The 20,359-nt window shown below is 37.2% G+C and overlaps 3 protein-coding genes across 5 annotated transcripts; all 3 read left to right on the plus strand.

The window, feature by feature from the left end:
- The first annotated feature begins 298 nt into the window (after positions 1–298).
- Positions 299–3,998, plus strand: LOC103471230 (hepatitis A virus cellular receptor 2 homolog). Its single transcript, XM_008420083.3, has 7 exons — positions 299–660; positions 767–1,105; positions 1,628–1,690; positions 2,561–2,598; positions 2,863–2,974; positions 3,093–3,207; positions 3,757–3,998. Exons 1-6 carry the CDS (start codon positions 573–575, stop codon positions 3,182–3,184), a joined length of 732 nt encoding a protein of 243 aa, XP_008418305.2. The 5' UTR covers positions 299–572; the 3' UTR covers positions 3,185–3,207; positions 3,757–3,998.
- A 3,020-nt stretch (positions 3,999–7,018) lies between these two features.
- Positions 7,019–15,610, plus strand: LOC103471231 (protein sidekick-1-like). Of its 2 annotated transcripts, none has more exons than XM_008420085.3 (14): positions 7,019–7,248; positions 7,332–7,670; positions 7,830–7,958; positions 8,223–8,390; positions 8,485–8,555; positions 10,184–10,430; positions 10,512–10,595; positions 10,703–10,783; positions 10,989–11,117; positions 11,224–11,388; positions 11,702–11,754; positions 13,224–13,320; positions 13,406–13,436; positions 14,787–15,610. In XM_008420085.3, the coding sequence occupies exons 1-14, from the start codon at positions 7,200–7,202 to the stop codon at positions 14,842–14,844; spliced, it is 1,701 nt and encodes a 566-aa protein (XP_008418307.2). In that variant the 5' UTR covers positions 7,019–7,199; the 3' UTR covers positions 14,845–15,610. The 2 variants fall into 2 exon arrangements, with proteins under 2 accessions (XP_008418307.2, XP_008418306.2); XM_008420084.3 differs by having other exon boundaries at positions 7,022–7,248; positions 13,221–13,320.
- Positions 15,611–15,709: 99 nt separating this feature from the next.
- On the plus strand, positions 15,710–19,842 carry LOC103471232 (cell adhesion molecule DSCAML1-like). 2 transcript variants are annotated; one of them, XM_008420086.3, is made up of 9 exons: positions 15,710–16,304; positions 16,371–16,709; positions 16,794–16,922; positions 17,011–17,169; positions 18,242–18,312; positions 18,411–18,648; positions 18,741–18,800; positions 18,949–19,077; positions 19,196–19,842. In XM_008420086.3, exons 1-9 carry the CDS (start codon positions 16,241–16,243, stop codon positions 19,495–19,497), a joined length of 1,491 nt encoding a protein of 496 aa, XP_008418308.1. In that variant the 5' UTR covers positions 15,710–16,240; the 3' UTR covers positions 19,498–19,842. The 2 variants fall into 2 exon arrangements, with proteins under 2 accessions (XP_008418308.1, XP_008418309.1); XM_008420087.3 differs by having other exon boundaries at positions 15,710–16,709; positions 16,814–16,922.
- Positions 19,843–20,359: the final 517 nt, after the last annotated feature.

The raw sequence follows: 20,359 nt of genomic DNA on the forward strand, positions 1-20,359 counted from the left end.
CAAGAGATAAAATGTGTGTTAATGTGAACATCAACAGACTTAAAAAAAATAAAAAATCTTATTTTATCAGCAGTGGATACATTAAGCTAAATGAAACTAAACAGCCATATAAAAACAATGTAAGTAATTTCCCTTACAAAAACAGCAGCAGTATGTCAGATCATTTTTCAAATCTCAAACCAGCCTCTTTGAAACCTGATTGTGTAAAATAAGTTGCTCATACGTCGCGTTTCCTCTTAGAGCTTTTGTCATCACATATTGGTATTTGAAGCTTCTGTTTCTGACCATAGTGACGTCTCTGTCAACATTTCCGATCACTGCATATTTTCTTCGACTTAAACATCAGCCTAAGTTTGTTGCGAATAAGTAGGAGTCATTCGACATGTATTGCAGCAGTAGATGTGATAGATTACAGTCCTAGGTCTCCTTGCTCATATGAAGAATTAAGATCTAAATGCAGACAGGCGCTGTATTGATTTCCTTCCTTATTTCTTTGAAGGAAAAACGGAACTTCATTATTTATCTAACAAAGGACACAATCTGCCCCAGAGTGTTTGTGGTGGCAGAAATACATGGTAGCCTCTCTTAAGGACATGATTACACAGTACCCTACACCGATGTGTGGTCTTTTGATTCCTTTCCTTCTCATCCTGATCCAAGGTAAGTGAATATTTTCGGGGTTATTTTTAGCTGGTGTTATTTGCTCGTTGGCTGAAGGGTACGTGTGGGTTTCTTCGTTTGATCTGTCATTGCCGTCTCTTTTCAGTGTCATCCTGCACCGTTACAGTCACTGGCTACATTGGGCAGGATGTCACTCTGCCCTGCAGCTACGACGTCCAAGCTAACGGAGTCGTCAGTTTCTGCTGGGGACACGGGCAGGTGCCCCGGTCCAAATGTAGCAACACGGTCCTCTCGTCGGATAATGGGGATGTGACTTTCAGAGAGTCCCCCAGGTACCAGCTGCTGAGCCAGGTCATGCAGGGCGACGTTTCCTTGACCATTGTTAAAGCTCAGAAAACAGATTCTGGGGTCTACGGCTGCAGGGTGGAGATTCCTGGCTGGTTCAACGACCAAAAGATCAACGTACACCTGATTATGGAAGAAGGTAATGCTCACTAAATGGGACATCATAAAGTGATGCTATCTTATAATAATACCAGTCTGTCCAGGCACCTTATGGGCAGCATTGTAGAGGAGAGTATACAAAGTTCAATCCCTCACATATTTCTCACACAAAATTCAACCTTTAGCTCTGTTAGAAGATTAAAACAACTTCCTCCACGCAAATGCAACCACTGTCCATAGTTGAGTCACCTTGTTGAAGGCCATATAAAATGTGTAAAAACTCAGTGTGTTTACGTAGTAGATGTGAAAAACACAGGCTATATGCAGCATTGACAGGTAAATATAACCTGTTGCTAAGAAGATGCATGTCGCTTCTAACAGCTTTAACTGTATTTTCTTAAAATATAACTAAATGAGGGTACAAATGAGTTGTAAAGGTTGCTAACATCTGTCCTATGGGAACAGCAAACACTATTCTACTGAATTCTTAAACAAGATATCATTTAATTTTGACTGTCGCTGCTTCAACTTGAGCTGACCGGAACATTTTGTTTGTTTTCAGCTCCTATGGAAGAACTTGACGTCCAAAGCACAACAGAGGCTGTCACTGTGACAGTAAGCAAAGGTAAGTAGAGCTTCTTTGTACTAAAATAAAACAGCTGCATGTTTTTACTCAGAATATTAGAATGTTTTTATTTATAATAAAACTTTTCTACCAGTTCATTATACATAAAGTGATCATTTTTGACAGTCTAATTTGATCATTTTTGATGATTATGGCTGATGGCTAAACTAAACCCTACAATCCAGTTTTCTTTGTGAAGATTGCCTCCTGTCCAGCAGAGAGTGAATTAAAGCTTCCATAAAAAGGGTATAGCTGTGTTCAAACCTTAATGGAAAGTTGAGTGGACAGAAGAAATGTGGTAGAAACAGGCGCACAACTGACATGGGTAACCACAGCCTTCAGAGGATTGGGAACCACCAGGAAATGGGCTGCAAATGTTGCATCACTGTGTGGTTTGAATCATCCAGAAAACATGAAAGGACCAAACTTTGAACATTCGGGTCTCCGCTGAGGATCACCAGGAAGGATCTTCCTTCCATGCAGGACTTGTATGGGATTACAAGGAGGGAAGCGAGAATCTCTGCAAACCCCACACATCCTGGATACAAACTGTTTAGACTTTTACCTGCAGGTCAGCGCGGCAAAGCGCAATTTGAATAAAATAGCTATCAGAGGCAGATTCTAAACTGTCTCTCTGATGAACACTTGACAGCCAGATTAATACCATGCTTGTTTGCAATACTTCAATCTTGTCTTCTTTTGTAAAAACACTACGCATATACATATTTACAAGAAAATAAAAAAACACAGATTCTGATTCTTTAAATTCTTGATCTGGCAGATTATTTGCTTTCATTAGATGAATTAATAATATTTTTAACTTTTATATTGGATAGATCAAATTAATAAATACATTTTATTTCTCTGCAGGCTCAAAAATACCAAAAATTCAGAGTGCAACAAGTCAGGTAGGTGAATGTTATCAAAACAGATATGTCAATAGCTAATTTTTAATAAGCACAACAGGAATCTAATGTGACAAAAAGGAATTCCTGAATTGTTTTTTAAATTTTTGCTACCATTTTTGCATCAATTTATAACATCAAGAAAGAAAGTGAAAAATGAAATGGCAAAAACTATTTTTTTTGTTTTAAAAAGAATATTCTTATAAACTAAAAATGAATGGGAGAAACTATAATTAATTTGTATTTGTTCCTGTCTCCAATGATAAGGTTAATTTTTCACTGCATGAAAATTTCCAAGCCCTCTTAGAAGCAGAGAACATTGGGAGGATTGCAGCTATTTTCTTCCTCACCATAATCCTAATCCTCATCCTCATCATCAGTAAGTGTGCAGCAGTTTATAGATTGTGACTCATCCATCTGCTGTCCGGATTCATTTTAAACTAATCCTTCTGCTTCAGACCGAAAACATGTCTAATCACGGCATTTCTCCTAACCAGGGAGGAAGGTCCTCATGGGGAGGACGACACCTCAGAGGCTCAACGCCAAGACAGCTGAAAATATTTACGAAACCATCCCTATGACTAAATGATCGCCAGGAAACAGATACAACAGGTTTCTACTAACCTTAAAGCATGTTTAATTTATCAATTTATCAGCTACAGTAAATTAAATGAAAAACGTTTCTCAGTAGTAAACAGTAATCTCATTAAAATAGCGTACGATGTCTAACCAGTGATTCCCAGATAAATGTTGATCCCTAAAGTTAATTAATCTGCTTGAATTTATTTGTGACTGACGTGAAAAGATTGTGATGGTTTACAGTTGTGGGCACAGTGCCACCTACTGGACAAACCGCATAATGTTATAAACAATGAAATGACGGGACAAGTGATGCGCTTTGTACTTCGTCTCGTCCTTGTTTCTTCTTTGTTTACGTATTAAAACAATGACTTCTTGAATTATATCAGTGGGACTGCGTGTTAATTTTTTTTGAATAAACAATGGCGTAACTCGAATTAACTGCACATAGCAAAATGTAATAATTGAAATATTTATTTAGTATGTGTGGTTCAAAGACTGTAAATTATCAGGAAACTTATTTTGTCTGTGGACTTTTGATTAGTGGCTTGGTTTTTAACCTTTGCTGTATTTTTGCTTTAGAGGAATAGAAATGATGTTTCATCGCATGGCTCTCCGTGAGAAAACAGGATTCAGAAACGGCGTTGGAGTAAGCACACATTTGTAAAAGAGGAAGCTGTTGCAGGCTGCTGAATAGTTTTGTCCACATTCTAAGAAGTCCTTGGCTCATTATGTGGCCACGCTGTGTTTTTAACACTGTTTGTAATTAACAGTAACAACTTGTTAAATTGAATAAAGTTTTGTCTTTGTAAACTTGGATCAAACTTGTCTTTCTAATTGATTTATGCACAAAGAAAATGAAAGTTTTGCCAGTTTTTTCCATCTTCAGATTGGATCATTAACCAGTAAAGATTTAATCATCTATCCTAGCAGCTATTCTCCACCAATCATGATAACAGAACCACTTCATCATTACCTAAAGTGAGCAGCGCAGCTTGAAAAAAATAATATGAAGTTTAAACTGCCTTGAGACACTGAGCAGATTTGCTTTAATATATTTAGAAACCAGTCATTAAATGGTTGTTTGTACTGGAGGCATTTAATCTTGATTAGTATCTGGCTGTGAAAAGGCTATCGGGGTCCAGATAGTAACCAGAACTGCAGAAGAAAATACAAGCCTCAACCCCTGTGCCTTCACATTTACACTACAATAAAAATAATTAAAATGCGGGATGTCATTATTGTAGATTTAAGTAAGGAGTATGCTTGATTAAAGTAAGATGATGTATTTTATGTTATCTCTACAACTTTTCAAGCTTTGTGTGAATTATGTGCAGGACTCCCAGACCCACAGCGTTGCATGTTCATAAGAGGCCTCTTGCAGAGCATTTACAGATTATGACATCTGTGGTCCTTCATGTTTTAAATAATAAGGGACTGAGCTTAAAAATACATTTGATCATGTGAACAAGCATCAGTAGGTAATTTGTAAACCCCATTGCTGTGGATGGAGAAGCCATGAACAACCTGAGAGATTCTGGAACGTATCAGTACTTCCTTAGTAATAAAGTTTGATGACATTGATGACAGGATGTCAGTAATGTTGCCTTGCAGCAATAAAGTTCTGGCTTCAGGGCCTTCCTGCAGAAAGCTTGCCTACGTGAGCTCTCCTTGAGCAAAGTACTAACAGTTCAAAATCATTAAGATTAATAAGAACATTATCTCCCTAGAAGCTATTTTCTGTGTGGACAAAGACGACAAATTTTTTAACTTGTTTCCAAGTAATGAGTGTTGTAAGTACATTTTTTATCTTTCGTTTCAATAAAATGTCAGTTTCTCTGTTTCTTTTTCAGTTCCTGCTTTTATATATTTTTAATATGATCATGTTGCAAATTCCCTTGTGATATTCTGACCGGGATTCCTCTCACCCATTGACCTTTGGAGATACACCCAACATGATTCATACCCCCTCTTAGAAAAAGATTTAAAGTAATATTTTCATTTCACCAACATGGAACCAAGAGTGTCGACTGACATCTGGTTGAGAATCTGTCGTAGAAGCAATTAGGGTCCCATCAAGGAAGCCTCAAAGAACTGACCCTCATTGTCACAGATACATCATCGTCTTGATACCAGTGTAAACAAACTGGTCTGTATTTGTAAGACTTGGTGACTGTAATGCTAACAAAGATTTTTTTTTTCCCTTTAATTTTGAGAGTAACTTTCTAAATTTGTTAAAAAATGTATGATCCACCATCTACATTATTATGTTTTGAGAGATGCCTGTCACATTTTCTATTATCTTTGTTGGATAAAAACATATTTTAAATCCAAATCTGCTATGAATAATGTGTTCTAGCAAAGACGGCCTGAATATTGCGAACAGATGAATGGAAGTTTTAATTTGTAAGACGAAGCCTCCTTGACTCTGTTCTGGTTTTATATTCACATCAAGAAGTAAAAAACGTGTTGTTTGATCTGAACCCTTCCAGGGTGAAATTAATCTCTTACCCAATCACAACCCCTCTGCAAACATTAACAGAAATAGCAATATTGGAAATTATTGAATTATTAAGTGAATAAATTATTTTGTTAATGAAGTGATGTAAATTGTCACAAGATTTAGATATTTTTTCAATTTAAAACTTAAAATACAGTGTATTAGTCCTGAGAAACTGCTTAAATGTGCTTGTACAGTCATAATAATTGAACCAAAGGTTAAAAATATACTTTTTTCTGCCATAAATTTTGAGATTATATTGAACCACTCTGTTCTCATGCTTCAGAGGAAGTTTTTTTTTTTTTTTTCCGGGGTTACAAAACACCCAAAGAGACCCAAATGTTAACTCAGCAGTTCAAAAACTATGCAAGAGACCATGGCTTTGGGTAAACCAGACTTTCTACTTTCACTCGTGTCACAGAGGACACATTTGGTTCATCTTAAAACGCTTTCTTCTTACAGCTTTCAGCTCCAACCACCATTCACCCCTGCAACATGCTTTTTGTAGTTCTGGATGTAGAATATTTTTTATGACTTGTTGAATAGTTATTGCTCGGGTTTATAATAAATAAAAAATAAACAAAACCGACACAGACGTAGACGAACAGAACCAAAGGTTGCAGAAAGATTATTTCTTTACGAGCCTTAAAGCTTGTGTTACCTAGGGGAGAACGGGGGATTTTAAGATAATCACTTTGTGAAAATATTCCCCTTTGTTGCTTTTCACCCATAATTATCTTAGTTGCTACATGAACTATTCATATTTATTATTGAGTGAATAAAATTAAAATGAAATAAAATTATGTAATAACAAAATGAAATCTGATAAAATGTTAAAATAAAAAAGGAAAATAGCCACAAAACATTTTTATTTCTTCAAATTAAAAAAAACAATACATAACATTTTTTTTCATATTTGGAAAAATTGCCATTTGCTGTATTTTTATCCTTTTCTTCCTTACAGAAGTAGATTTTTTTCCCTAAAACATTGACTTTATGATTTTTAAACCCAATTGTCTATTTGAAATACACATTTGTCTTTCTCAATAATGTCACGAGGTGCAGGATCAATATGTAATCTCTGTCTTGCAGTTAAAACGTGATTAGTCCCAAGTAAAGCTAATTTTAAAAGGTCCAGAAGTAGATTTTTAAACAGCGTCCTCTGAGTTTCAAGCATTTTCCCAGAATAAAGCCATAATCCAGATTCAGAAGCAGACACTAGGTAACACAACAAGTTACACTGAGAACCTTGAGAACCTTGAGACTCTTGTGTCTATTCATCAAAAAGAAACATTTTTCCTCTTCTTCTTCTTGCAGAAGGGAACCAAAACCACAGGAAAGGAAACAGCTCTTTTCTGCATTCCTCTTCTGCCAGCAAAAGTTGTTGGTGTGAGCATATCAACGGAGGCATCATGTGATTTGGAAACACTTCAGGGCTGAAGCCACTCTACGGTCAGTTCAAAGGTGTCCGACCGATGAACTAATCACTAACTCAGGAGAGCTCTGCAGACGGATTTATGTGAGAATGAGGTTCATCACTTTGTCCTGCTGTCTTCTCTTTTGGGTGAACACAGGTAAGACAATCATTTAGGAGTGTTTTATTTGATAGCATGAGACTTTTCCTTACACTTTTTTTGTTTGTTTGTTTGTTTTTTAGGTGATGTCTCTGCAAACCCCATAATCACCACAGTGGGAACAGATGTTACTCTGAGATGCAAGTATGATGCTGGGTATTACGGCACGCTGCCTTTCTGCTGGGGCAGAGGGAACATACCTAAAAGCGGCTGTGCCAACGAGGTGCTCAGGTCAGACGGGACCAACGTGCTCAGCCGGCAGTCGGAGCGCTACGCTCTCACGGGTGACCTCGGCGCGGGTGAGGCTTCTCTGACCATCAGGCAGGTTCAGGAGAGCGACTCGGGCATATATGGCTGTCGGATAGACATACCGGGCTGGTTCAATGATCAGAAACTTGAGATTACTCTCACAGTAAATCCAGGTACTCTTTTCACACTAGAAAGCATATTGCTGAAATAATGGATGTTGCATATATCATGTCAAAAAAATATCTTACCATTCACTGTGCTATTGCACAGTGAATGGTAATTATTACATTTGTTACCTTAGTAACTGGTAAAATACTGCATTTCTGTTTTAGGACGGCCTTTTCCTCTAAAGGTGGAAACAAGAGAGGTGAGGGAACGAACTATCACTGTACGCTGGACCCTTCCATTTAATGGCGGCAGACCCATTACAGCCTACAAGGTGGATTTAAGAAACAAATATGGTAAGGACAAAAAAATCATGTTGCTATGTGCTGACATGCTTTGCAAGCTGCTACCAACGGTTTACGATGTCCTGCTAATGTCTTGAGTTAGTCTATAATATCTTTCTATTCCTGAGGAGATTTGTTTCTGCAGCCGTAAAAAGAAGCATCAGGATCATCAGATTGTTTTTCAGTGGGTTTTCTTTGGAAGTTTGCACAACTCTCTGAATAAAGAACATTATATAAAAGGTGCAGATTTGATCTCATTTTATTTCTGTCCATCAGCGTCTTGGGATACGGCCAAAAGAACTGAAGTACCACAGGCTCACCTGACTCAGGTGACTTTGGTTGATTTACGTCCTGCCAAGACTTACAACCTCCGCATGTTTGCGGTCAACAATGTGGGACTGAGTGAACCCAGCAATGTTCTGATATTTACAACGAAAGAAGCAGGTAAATCCCCGTCCATCAAGCCTTTAATTGAATCATGTCAAACTCAAACAAAGCCCATCATTTTGAAGGCAGTTAAACTTTGACCTCTCTACAGCACCTGAAGGTCCCCCTGTCGATGTGCAGCTTGAGGCCCCCAGTTTTGACTGCATTCAAGTTACTTGGAAGGTAAAGTTACAAACTATATATTTGTGTGTGTATAGTATGTCATAGAGGGAGTGAGTGAGTGATTGAGTGGTAGAGTAAGGGAAATATGTTTCAGAAAAAAAAAAAAAATCCTGCATTTTCTGCAACTTTTGTGGCAGTTCTCCCCTTAACCAGAGCTTGGTCCAAGGTTAGTTTCACACCGTATAAGTGAAATTGATCATTTTCCTAATTATCACCTGAACTTTTAGAGTTGAATTCAAAGTCCCACGATGAACTTGTTATCACTTGTTATCATACGTCAATATTTTTGTGATAAAAAGTCTTTATTAAACAGATTTATAATTTAAAAAAAGATGGTCCACCTTATTTACATCTTTTTATTTATCTCCTGTTTTCTTTGTTTGCATAAAATGTCTGTCAATGGCTGCTGTCTTTAACAAACCTTTTCTCCTCCATATATTTCAGTTTCATTGTCAAAAAGCAAATGAATGAAAGTTTGGCTATTAGTGTATGAGCCTTTGGTTTATATTAGGTTCAAAAGAGAGGATCGTCTATCAGTGACTGCTGACAACAAAAACAGACATGATGATCTGAAAACCTATTTGCTTCCTTAAAACATTTTTTTTTTAATGTTTGCTTTTAACATTTAATATTTTCGGATCATCAGACAATTTTTTTCTTTAAATGATATCCTGATTTAAAAACAATAAGCACATTTTCTTCAATCTGCTAGGGCAAGTTATGACTTGCCACAACCAGGGTTATCACAAAAACTAAATAAATGGGCTAAGTGGTCACACAAAACAACAAATCATGCACCACACATGAAAAACAAAGTTGATTCAACGATGGGAAAGAGACTGGAAAAAAAATGAGAGAGTTTCACTGCTAATCAAAATGAACCCAAGCACCAAAACAACATTTCAATAAAATTAATGAGATGATCATTGAACTCAAAACTAACATTAGAATTTAGAAACAGAAACACACCTGAGATGCTGTCATCAGACCTTTAAAAATCCTCATTTGCATGAAGGATTTAAAACATCTCTGCACTGACATTTAATTTAAAATGTAACTTGGTGCTATTGCAAATGCTTGTTGTTGCTGCCAGAGGTGAAATAATGAGGTCTAGACAGAATTTCCTGTTTCACATAGCGTAAGGTTAGCTTAGATCATTCTTAAGCCTTACTAATTAAGAAAAATAATAAAACGTTTGGCTCTTTATTCACTAAGGTTATCTTTGTCCATCATTAATGTTTCCTAGTTTGTTTGTTTTTTTCTGAAACATTTATGAGTTATAAAAATTGCAAGGGAAACTTTTTTCTTTTACAGCAATTCATGAGTAATGTGCTGCACCACTGATGCATATTTTCTTATAAGGGTCACCATGCTCTCAGCAAGAAGGACAAATGTAATGACTCATAAAGAAGCTGCACTTTGTCCAACTAGACTATCATCTTAAAAATAACACAATCTTAACAATAGATTGCAAGACAATGGTCTTATTGCTGAGCTATGTTCAGTCCATCATCTACAAAACTGTATTGTTAAATTCAATTTTCTCCTTTTGTTCTTGCACAACACATGCTGAGATAATATTCACCTCATCACCTTCACTGGTAAATGTGTTTTTTCCTTCTGATTAGCCTCCGAAGGTTGAACTCAGAAATGGCGTCCTACGCAGCTACATCATCAACTTCAGAGAGTACGACCCGGCGGCCCAGCAGCTTCCAAAGTGGCAGCAACTCACTGTGACGGCCATGAGCGAAGGACAGAGAATCAGCCTGACCCACCTGAAGCCGTCAACCCAGTACAGTGTTCAAGTCCAGGCCAAAACCAACGCAGGAAAAGGTCCTTTTTCAGCTCCAGCTTTCTGCACCACTCTTGACAAAGGTATACTGGAAAACATAAGACGGTTTAAATTAAAGATCCACTTGACGTCAGGTTAATTTCAAGTTTTATTTCTGTTTCAAGTTAAAGAGACAACAGTAGCAACTACTTTGTTATCTTCTACTACTGCTTCCACAAAGCTGAAGGACTACACAGGCTCTACCAATGGTGGGTATTATCAGACGAAGACACTGGAAATTTCAACAAAATGTTTTAAAACTGTGAAACAAACAAAGAGTCTTAACTTGAGTTTTTTTTTTCTGATTTGCTCTAAGCTCGCACTACTTCAGCTGGGACTGTTTCTACTTTCACAGTTTGGGATGAAATCTCTTTGAAGAGCACAACTCTCACAACAGGTTTCAGCCATTTGTTTTTTTTTACATAAATAAAAGCAGTTTTTTGTGTCATGTTAAAGAAGAATTAATATGTACTAGTTCAGGCATATACTATCATTATACAAGGTAACTTGTTTTATGGAAGGGGCATATTTAAATACATTAATTCACCAGGTGAGTGTAAAACAAAGTCTGGTAATGAATGTCCTGACTGTGCTGCTCCTAGTGCCACCAGATCCACCTGTAATTGTGTTGAACGAGGTGATAGACAACGCAATTTCACTTTCCTGGACTCCTGGCTATGAAGGTGACAGTCCCATCACTGCTTTCTACCTGGAGTATAAAGCAGAAAACGGTGAGAAAAGAGTCCTTTGGAAGGAAAATATAAGCATTTTCTCTAATACACCGTTGATCACGTCAGCTTTTAAATACATTATTTAGAATAGTTGTTTTCTTCACAGCTTCGTGGGATTACTCAAAGGCTATTATAGATTTCAGCTCCAACGAAACAGAAGCCACGATAATAGAGATCAACCCTTCAACATACAACATTCGCATGTTTGCTGAAAACAGTCTGAGCACCAGTGAAGCCAGCAACGTTCTCACTGTGACCATCGAAGAAAGAGGTATTGTTTTCTCACCGTTCTCACTTGAATGTGTTTTAATGCTGAAGGAGACTAGATATAGATATTGTCCACATAGAGATGTTTATGGCAAAGCTGAAATAGATCCAGATGAAGATTTGCTCTATTTTCATGAAAGCAGAAGGAAACGTGTGTTTGAATTTGCAGATTTATCAAAACATGGTCACAGTTCCTCAAGTAGCAATTTCCCTACCTGTGTTTTTCTAGTAAATGTGTTACTTCTGCTTGTTTGTAAAAATATAGTTTTATAACTTCCCTCTGTTTATTTAATTTCTCATCTGGGCTTGTCTGACAGATCAGCAAACGAGTAGCATAACACCCACCACATCCACTGCTACTGAAGTCTCTGTGAGTATTAAATTAAAAATAGTAACTACAAACTGTGTCTGTTAGTGCAGAAAGCAAACGATAACATTTACCCCCTGCTGCTGCATCTGAGTAATATCTTTGTACACATGCTTTGTTTTATCTTTAGTATTGTACATCATCACATTTTAAAACATATTTTTTAAGTGGGAATAAAAAAAATACATAAAAAATAAGGGAAATTATTGTGTGAGGTAGTGTACTGAACAATTACAGTGTATATTAGACCCTTGTTGATGATATAACATATTAGCAGAAATGTAGCAATTTCATGGTTTTCACCATCTATAGATTGAGAAATCTATAGATGTAACCTGATCTCTGGCATTGAAATAAAGCAAAAAATAAAGGAAGGAGGATTGGAAGAAGTGGTGGAAGGAAAGTTGGGATTAGGATTGGGATGAGAGTTGGAGTTAGGATTGGGGTTTGAAGAGGTGCTGGAAAGGGGTGGAATTAAGGATGGAATCTGGGTTGAAATTAGGATTGAAAGGAGAGATGGAATTAGGTAAATTGTAGAAGATTTGAATACCTCAAGACTTGTTCATAATGTCCTGAATGAGCAGAACATGGCAAAAGGTTGAAGTAGCACAAAGTATGCAGATTTAAGAGGTAAACAAGTGCACAGAAAAAAGTGCAGAAACTCATTTTTTATTATAATGATATTTATAGTAATGATGTTGATGACTAACTAATAAGTTATTGTTTATTAGTCAGTTTACCTGCTCAGTTCATTCTGCTGCTTTACAGAGATTTCACTGGTGGCTTGCTAACATACGTTTTCAAACAAGGGAAACAAATAGTAATAGTCTTTTTTCAGTAGGTAGTTGAGCAGAACTGTGACGTTATACTTCGATTTTCATTTACCTGAAGGAAAAAGTTACTTAACACTTTCTCTTGAATCCTATTAAATTTGTTTACACCGTATGAACTGCATTATGGGAAGGTTTTAATATTTTTAACCCTTCTGAGAACCTCGGTCCACCAGAAACAGGCCCCGACCTCGTCTACATTGCACAAGAGGCTGCTAGTTCTGTCATTTGGAAGAAAAAAAAACTGCAATGCTTGTCTAGTAAGTGAGGATATTATGAAAGCAATGCCTGAAATTACTGCAGTGACAGATGGGGAAGCCAACTGTCTGAATCGCTGCGCATGTACTTTAGTGAGAAGCTATGAATATTTATGCAAACTACGACCAGGATAAGAACCATCTTAAACTGCAACACTGTTTGAAACATAAAGCTACTTTGAACCATTAACAACCACGATCTTTGTCTCTCAGTTGCGTTTCCTCCGGTTCAAATGTACTTTATTACCACCTGAGGACATCAGATGAGCGTAACAGATGACAGCAGATGATATCAGACTGTTTGATTTTATTTCAGGTCTCGATGCTGAGGTGTTTTGTTAAAAAACTGGTGTAGTGAATTTATCTTAATTTTGTCTGACAGAAGACTGAAGCAAGAAGTGGTGTTCACACATCTGCTATTGCTGTGCCGGTTGTGCTGGTAATATTGATTGTTGCTGCTCTTGCTATTTGGCAACTTCAACGTGAGTTTTTTTTCTCTCCTTATTGCATTTTATAACAACCAGACACATTTCTTGCACTTCTTTGATCCTTATTTTCTGTTCACAGGTATAAAACAGAGAAACGGCAGCCTGAACATGTAAGTGGTTATTTTAAGTTACTTAAAAGAGATTCTGTTGAATTGTCAGCAGAGTCGATCTTAGCTATGGTAGCCAACTGGGTGAATGACCTCAGTTTGGAAAAACATAGACAAGGGTCAACAGGATAGTTGAGCTAAAGGCTAGTTTACGTCAGGCTTTGTCCAAAAGGCTATTTCTGTCGTCTTTATTTTTTTTAAATGCCGCTCTCTGAAGTCATCATCAGTAAGGATTCCCTTCCCTGTAGTGGATAAGTATCATTTTCATAATTTATAATTCTACATCTGTGTGACTAGCACTACAATTTTTTTATTCTTTAAGAAGTTAATTTTACTGCTGTTTTCTCAATGAAACAACTTTTGCATTTTAACACTAAAGTTACACAGCTTGAGGCTCCCTGCTGATCAGTCTGCCTCACAATGTCCAAAGGCTTGGACTCTCATTTCTGCTTTAACTTCATAACGGTATCGTCTTTGCTGGAGGTTTTTTTCTACATGTACAACGAGGGTTTGCTTCACAAAAAAGATCTCGAGATGGTGCTTTATTTGTGTGACAGGCTTTTTAAATTCCTCAATTGCGTTTGTCATCAAAGTAGACAGGCCACATTGCTGTAACAGGAACTTGCGCTTTTATGACCTTCAATCATTGATTTAATCGTATGGGTGCTCTTGTAGAGGAAGTGTATTTTGAACTTTATAGCTGCACAAGCACTGCTTTGCAAGAGCTCATTATTTTCAGTATATGCAGAGGGAAACAACATGTTTTGTCTTCTGCACCCAGCTGCCAATGGCTAATGCCACGTCAGGTAAATAAGCGCAATCTTAAGAATGGTCTGGTTTCATATGTTTAATTAGTTTCTAACCTCTTTGGTTTCTTGAACTAGCAGCACTGTTGCTAAGAATCTGCTTCAATTACATATAAGCATTTAATGCAGACATTATTCATTCTTTTATCTTATTTTTTGCACAGTATTAGTTTTCCTTCAGATAGTTACCATGTCTCATTTTGCAGAACATCTGCTGCATGAAACAGTCTTGTGGGTGGATCATATTCCTCAATGAAAACAACTGTAAACATTTCAGCAAAAATATCTATTCTAAAGTAAAAAAAATAAAATAAAATAAAATAAAAAACAATAGAAGTGATCAGTTTTATAAAATCTGAAATATTTTTGTGGTTGTTTTAAAATGGTAAAAACACTCCAACTCTTTTAACTCAGCTCCCTCTCTGAAAAAAAAAACTCACTGCCATCTGCTTTTAGGCAAGATACTGACTGCTGATAACATCTCCACTGAATCCATTGTTTCAGATATATTCAGTAGCTCTAAGCAATTCTTCTCTACTGCTTACAGGTGGCTGGCCAATGGAGCCATTCATTACAAAGGATCTGAGCCTCTGCAAGAGCTGTGAAACTTACTCTGCAATCAACATTTGGAAACTCATTATGCCAACTATATTAAATATACCAAAGTGTAATTTTGTTTTATTGGAGATCATTTGCTAATATTACCTTTGCGTGTATTTGAGTCTAATGCTAAAGGAAGGAAAAAAATACAAAGCTCCTTTAAGATTTTTTTTATAGCGATTGGTATTCTGTAAGTGGCAGCATCATTTCTCCACTATGGCTTTATTTTTATTTTTTTAAACATTATGCATTTATGTTGTTTGTCCATTAAAATGTCCGTCAATGTAGCATATTTGTTCAACGGTGTATTCAATATTAACTGGTGGCTTTTAAAATCCAATTTAAATTCAGTTTTTGTTAAATACTGCCATCTGCTGGAAGTACTTTATATAGCACATGATGAAAAATGTGCACACAGTCGATCCCTGTTTTATTAAATAGTGGCAAAACATAAAAAGGAAGTTCAAGGTGAATTGAAATGTTTTCCAAGACCCCATGAGAAATATCGCTTTAAAACAAAATAGAGAAATAAATGCACAACAGTGAGGTCCTTACTGTATATTTTTGAATAAGGCAATTTGTTACTTTTGTTAAATACTTTGTAAAAATCCTAATAAGGTCTATATTATAATCTCTACATACAGTCATGGAGTCTCAACTGTGCTACAAAATAATTTTGAAAGAGGCAGAATAGAACCTGTACTGTCTTATACATGTAGTCCAACAAAGGTGGGATGTTTCCAAAATCCAATAAAAAGCTCTTTAAATGATCATGTTATGCAATTCTCATACTGATTATATTATCTGTTGTTGTTTTGAATCTGTTTTGGAAACCATCAGCTTATCACGTAGAATATCAATGAATTAAAGATCCACTTATTCTGTTTTCCTTCCTGTTCTTATTTTATGGTATTTTTTTATGCTAAACATATTTTATTCCCCTCACAGATTCTGCATTTGTGCAAATAATAGCATTTAAAAAAACAGACAATTTACATGTTGCTAGTGTATGCAAAGTTAATCTTTGTATTTTGAGTGGTTTTATAGGTAAAAGTGTGCAGGAAGTTGGCAGCCTGTCCAGCATAAATCCCCACACTCTCGCCCTATAAAAGTGTTTATCGTGCAACGCAGAACAATGTGCCTGTGCATTGTTCTGGTGAAAAGCACAGATTACCAATCTGGTGATGTGCTGATGACCTTTTCTAATTAAAGGAACCACATTTTCAGTAGAAGGAACCTAAACCAAAGAAAAGGAACTGCACGTTTTCTGCTAATGCCACCAAAAGTCGGATGCTTGAGCATATCGAGGGAACTCGGACATATTTAAAGACTGAACGCCACTGGGGTGAGCTGACGTGGTGAGCAGATGATAAAATCACTGATCCAGGTGAGAGGAGTAAGATGAATCGTTCGGGGAGGAAATTCCCTGCTTTCTACTGCCTCCTTCTCCTTTGTCTTCTTAAAGGTAAGACAACATGTTAATGAAGACTGATTAAAGGACTTCATTGGTAATCAGTCATCCTCTTTTCAGGTTGCACCTGTCAATACTACACAACAGCAACAGTGGGATCAGACGTTTCTCTAACCTGCACCTATAGTCTTTGGAAATACGGCAGGCTGCCCTTTTGCTGGGCCAGAGGATCTACATCGGCATTTGGCTGTAACAATGAGGTGCTGAAGTCAGACGGGACACTGGTGACCTCCAGGCTGTCGTGGCGTTACGATCTCAGGGGTAATCTTGGCAATGGGGAAGCCTCACTCACCATCGCACAGGTTCAGGAGGGTGACTCGGGCAAATATATCTGTCGAGTGGAAATACCCGGCTGGTTCAACGATCAGGAAGTTGAGACTACTCTCAATGTTGTACCAGGTATTCTTATAATACAAAAACAGTGAATTACTGCATGTTTCATGTGCGTGCATGATATTCTACCTTGTTGTTCTGACACCGTAGGACGCCCCTCTCCGCCACAGGTGGAGCTCAGAGAGCTGAAGCAAAGAGCCGCCACAGTTGGCTGGAGTCCTCCGTTTGATGGCGGCAGATCCATTTCAGCTTATCTGATTGATTTTAAACGCAACGATGGTGAGCACAGTGAAGTGCTGCATCATTAATTAGGAATTAACATTTTAGACGATGTAGCTTGGATCTTAACTTTGCATTTCATTGGCAGCGTCCTGGAATGTCGCTGTGAGAACTCAGGATTTCAAGACTCAGGTGACTTTGGCTGATTTACGTCCCGCCACTGCCTACAACCTCCGTGCGTTTGCTGTCAACAGCGTGGGGACCAGCGATGCCAGCAATGTTCTGACATTTACAACACAGGAAGCAGGTAAAAGGCAGCAGGCAGGCATTAATATACGTTTGTCTAGCAAAGGTTGTTCACATTTTGTCAAATTTCAACCATTCTGTTGGGATTTCACGTGAAATGAGAAGAAAATTATACATAGGTTTCAACATTTAAAAAAAAAATACTTTAAAAAAGATATCCTGTTTTTGTTTTTTTTTAAGCTGCCATGAGTTAAAATTACTTCTATGGTTTGTCTCTAGCAGCTTTGCACATAATGATTTCTTGTTATTTCTTTTTAAAATACCTCAAGATCAATCAGATTGAATGAAGAGACTTTGTGAACGTCAATATTAAACTCTTGCCAAAGATGTGAACTTGATTAAATGTGGACTTTGATTGGTCCATTCTATTTCAGGGCCAAACCTAGTAATAGCTTTGGCTGCACATTTTTCCAGCTAAAAGATGAACCTTTGGCCCATTCTGAAGTATTTTGCAGTGTTTTTTTTCAATGTTTTTTTTCTGAATTGTCCTCTATTTAGATTAATCCATTTTACCATTTACTACTTGTTCTGTGTTCACCACAGTATGAAGCTGCCACTACCATGTTTCACTGTAGGATCTGTGATGTGCAATGTTAGTTTCGTGTCTAAGCATAACATTTTACAAGAAGGCAAAAAGTAGAATTTTGGTCTCATCTGACCAGAGGTCTTTATTCCACATACTGGCCTCCTCTATTTATGAAAAACTACAAATAAACCTATTTTATGGCTTTGTTTCCACGGTGACTTTCTCCTTGCCACTTTTCTCTAAAAGCCAGACTTGTAGTGTACTACTTGTCCTGTTGACATATTACTACACCTGACCCGTGGATTTCTACAACCTCTCCAGAGTTGCAACTCTGGAGAGGTTGGGTGCCTCTCTGATTTTAATTTGTGAAAAAAAAAGTTTTTTTTTTTGTAGGTCAAACGTATAAAAATTAAATAAAATGAGTCAGTGTTTGACTACAAAAACTACAATTAATTTTTCAAGGCTCTGTAAAAATGTTGTTATTTTTCTAGAAGCAACTGCCAAATTTAAGAAAAGATCTCCATTAAGGTAACTTTTGTTTGTCCAGCCCCCGAGGGCCCACCACTTGATATGCGACTTCAGGCTGTCAGCACTCAGAGTATCAGAGTCACCTGGAAGGTACAGTCATGCATGTGAAATGTAAACATTGTAATATTATAAAAAGTATTTTTTTGAACCCCTGTAATTGATAATGGTGAATGTTTTCTCCTGACCAGCCTCCACAAGTTGAACTCAGAAACGGCGTTGTGCGCAGTTACACCGTCAGCTACAGAGATTACGACGCACTGGTTCAGAAATGGTGGCTCCTAACAAAGATGGCTACAGGCGATCAGGAGAGCGTCCTGCTCACCGACCTGCAGCCGTCGACCAGGTACGATGTGCTGATTCAGGCCAGGACAGACGCAGGAGAAGGACCTGCTGCGACCGCGCCTCTCTGCTCCACTCTGAGTGAAGGTATGCTGGGAGACATGAGAGGATTCAACAAGCTTACTGTGTAATTTATTCCTCTGCTAATTTTTTACATTTTGTTCTATTTCTAACTCAAGCAACTACAACCACTTCCACTACTGCTACAACCAGGACAAAACACACAAGCCTCTCTGTGGGTATGAAAGACTTGTTTGATAGAATCAACATTTTCCTCCATACCGTTTTTGGCATTGCAAAGATAATTAAGCTTCAATTACTCTAACATGGAAATTTTCAAAACATGCATTACTCTTAGTTACTAAGAGTGTCCTGTGCTCCTCCTAGTGCCTCCGGATCCACCTGTAATTGGTTTGCAGGAGGTGAAAAATTACACAATTTCAATTTTCTGGACCCCTGGTTTTGAAGGCGACAGCCCCATTTCTGGTTTCTACCTGGAGTATAAAGTACAAAATGGTGAGAAAAGACTTTATTAAAATGAAGATGTTTTTTTTTATTTTTTATTTCTAATCCACTGTTGATTATTTTGCTATGTTTGATAAAATAATTCAGAAACGTGTTCATTTTTGTACAGCTTCATGGGATTATACAGAAATTGTCATCAAATTTGACGCCAATGAGACAGAGGCCACATTGGTAGAGTTTAAACCTTCAACATACAACATCCGAATGTTTGCTAAAAACAGTCTGGGAACCAGTAAAGCCAGCAACGTTCTCACCGTGACCATAGAAGAAGGAGGCGTTCATTTCTCATCCTCCTCTCCTGGTTGTGTCTCGGTGTACGCTCCAAAAACGCCGTGGGACTTAATGTTGGTATTTTTAGGATATCTGTGGTTCTTTTGGCAAACATCAGAATTCAACCTTTGCTTGGCATGACGGATAAAACAATAGTAGTGAAATTCAGCTTAAATGCACCACAACTAAAAAAAAAAACTGCTTATTATCTTTGAACAAGTGGTGACACCAAATGGCTCCAGTGGAATGCATTTGTGATCTTAAGTGCAAAAGTCTAACTACAAATTTTGGCAGATTTTTACTGTCACTGCAATGACCTCACTGTCAAGCATTATTGCCATTTTATTCTGTTTTTAATTTTGTTTTATTTTCTTCACTGCACATTTCATAAATAACTCCTTTTCTTTCTAAGTGCCATGAAGCACCTTTAAATACAATGTGTTGGTCTAGTGTAACATGAAAATGCCAATAAAATACAACAAAGTTTGTGGTTCTTCACATATTAATAAAAGTACAACGAATATTAATCATTTTCTAAGACATTGTAAGTTTCTGTTAAAAGCTGACAAACTTTTATGCAAACATGTCAAATGAAAGGGATATTTAATTAACTGATTATTTTAAAGAATTTTTCGGATTTTACATCTGATAACTGGTTAGATGGTCCTTAGTTTCAATGAATTTGATGATTCTGCTATGAACCCAGCCAGCTGGGATCAGCACACCATGAGTGAGCAATTATTATGCAAGCTGTTTGCAATTATTCATAAACTTTACAGTTAGTAAAAAATCATATACAGCATTCTGCCAGACGGTCTGTTGTGGTATTTACTCTATTAGGCCAAAGGAATGTGATCAAATGACGTATTATCAATTAAAAATATGTATCTTCAAACTTTCTGTGCTGTGAACGCTCACCTCCACTTCTCCCAATTACAATAAGCCAAAAAATAAAAGATCCCATCGTCCTTGTGTGTCCACCAGAGGGCACCAGAGTCCCACC

This window comes from Poecilia reticulata, chromosome 10, assembly GCF_904066995.2.
Source record: "Poecilia reticulata chromosome 10, P_reticulata-male-v2, whole genome shotgun sequence".
Lineage (NCBI taxonomy): Eukaryota > Metazoa > Chordata > Actinopteri > Cyprinodontiformes > Poeciliidae > Poecilia > Poecilia reticulata.

Bases quoted from the DNA above. Each gene is read 5' to 3' on its own strand.
- LOC103471230 (XM_008420083.3), top strand. From the start codon at position 573: ATGGTAGCCTCTCTTAAGGACATGATTACACAGTACCCTACACCGATG. The intron at 661-766 runs GTAAGTGAATAT...GTCTCTTTTCAG, and splicing joins CCTTCTCATCCTGATCCAAG to TGTCATCCTGCACCGTTACA. The intron at 1,691-2,560 runs GTAAGTAGAGCT...ATTTCTCTGCAG, and splicing joins CACTGTGACAGTAAGCAAAG to GCTCAAAAATACCAAAAATT.
- LOC103471231 (XM_008420084.3), top strand. From the start codon at position 7,200: ATGAGGTTCATCACTTTGTCCTGCTGTCTTCTCTTTTGGGTGAACACA. The intron at 8,391-8,484 runs GTAAATCCCCGT...ACCTCTCTACAG, and splicing joins ATTTACAACGAAAGAAGCAG to CACCTGAAGGTCCCCCTGTC. The intron at 11,755-13,220 runs GTGAGTATTAAA...TTTGTCTGACAG, and splicing joins CCACTGCTACTGAAGTCTCT to AAGACTGAAGCAAGAAGTGG.
- LOC103471232 (XM_008420086.3), top strand. From the start codon at position 16,241: ATGAATCGTTCGGGGAGGAAATTCCCTGCTTTCTACTGCCTCCTTCTC. The intron at 18,313-18,410 runs GTACAGTCATGC...TCTCCTGACCAG, and splicing joins GTATCAGAGTCACCTGGAAG to CCTCCACAAGTTGAACTCAG. The intron at 18,649-18,740 runs GTATGCTGGGAG...TTCTAACTCAAG, and splicing joins CTGCTCCACTCTGAGTGAAG to CAACTACAACCACTTCCACT.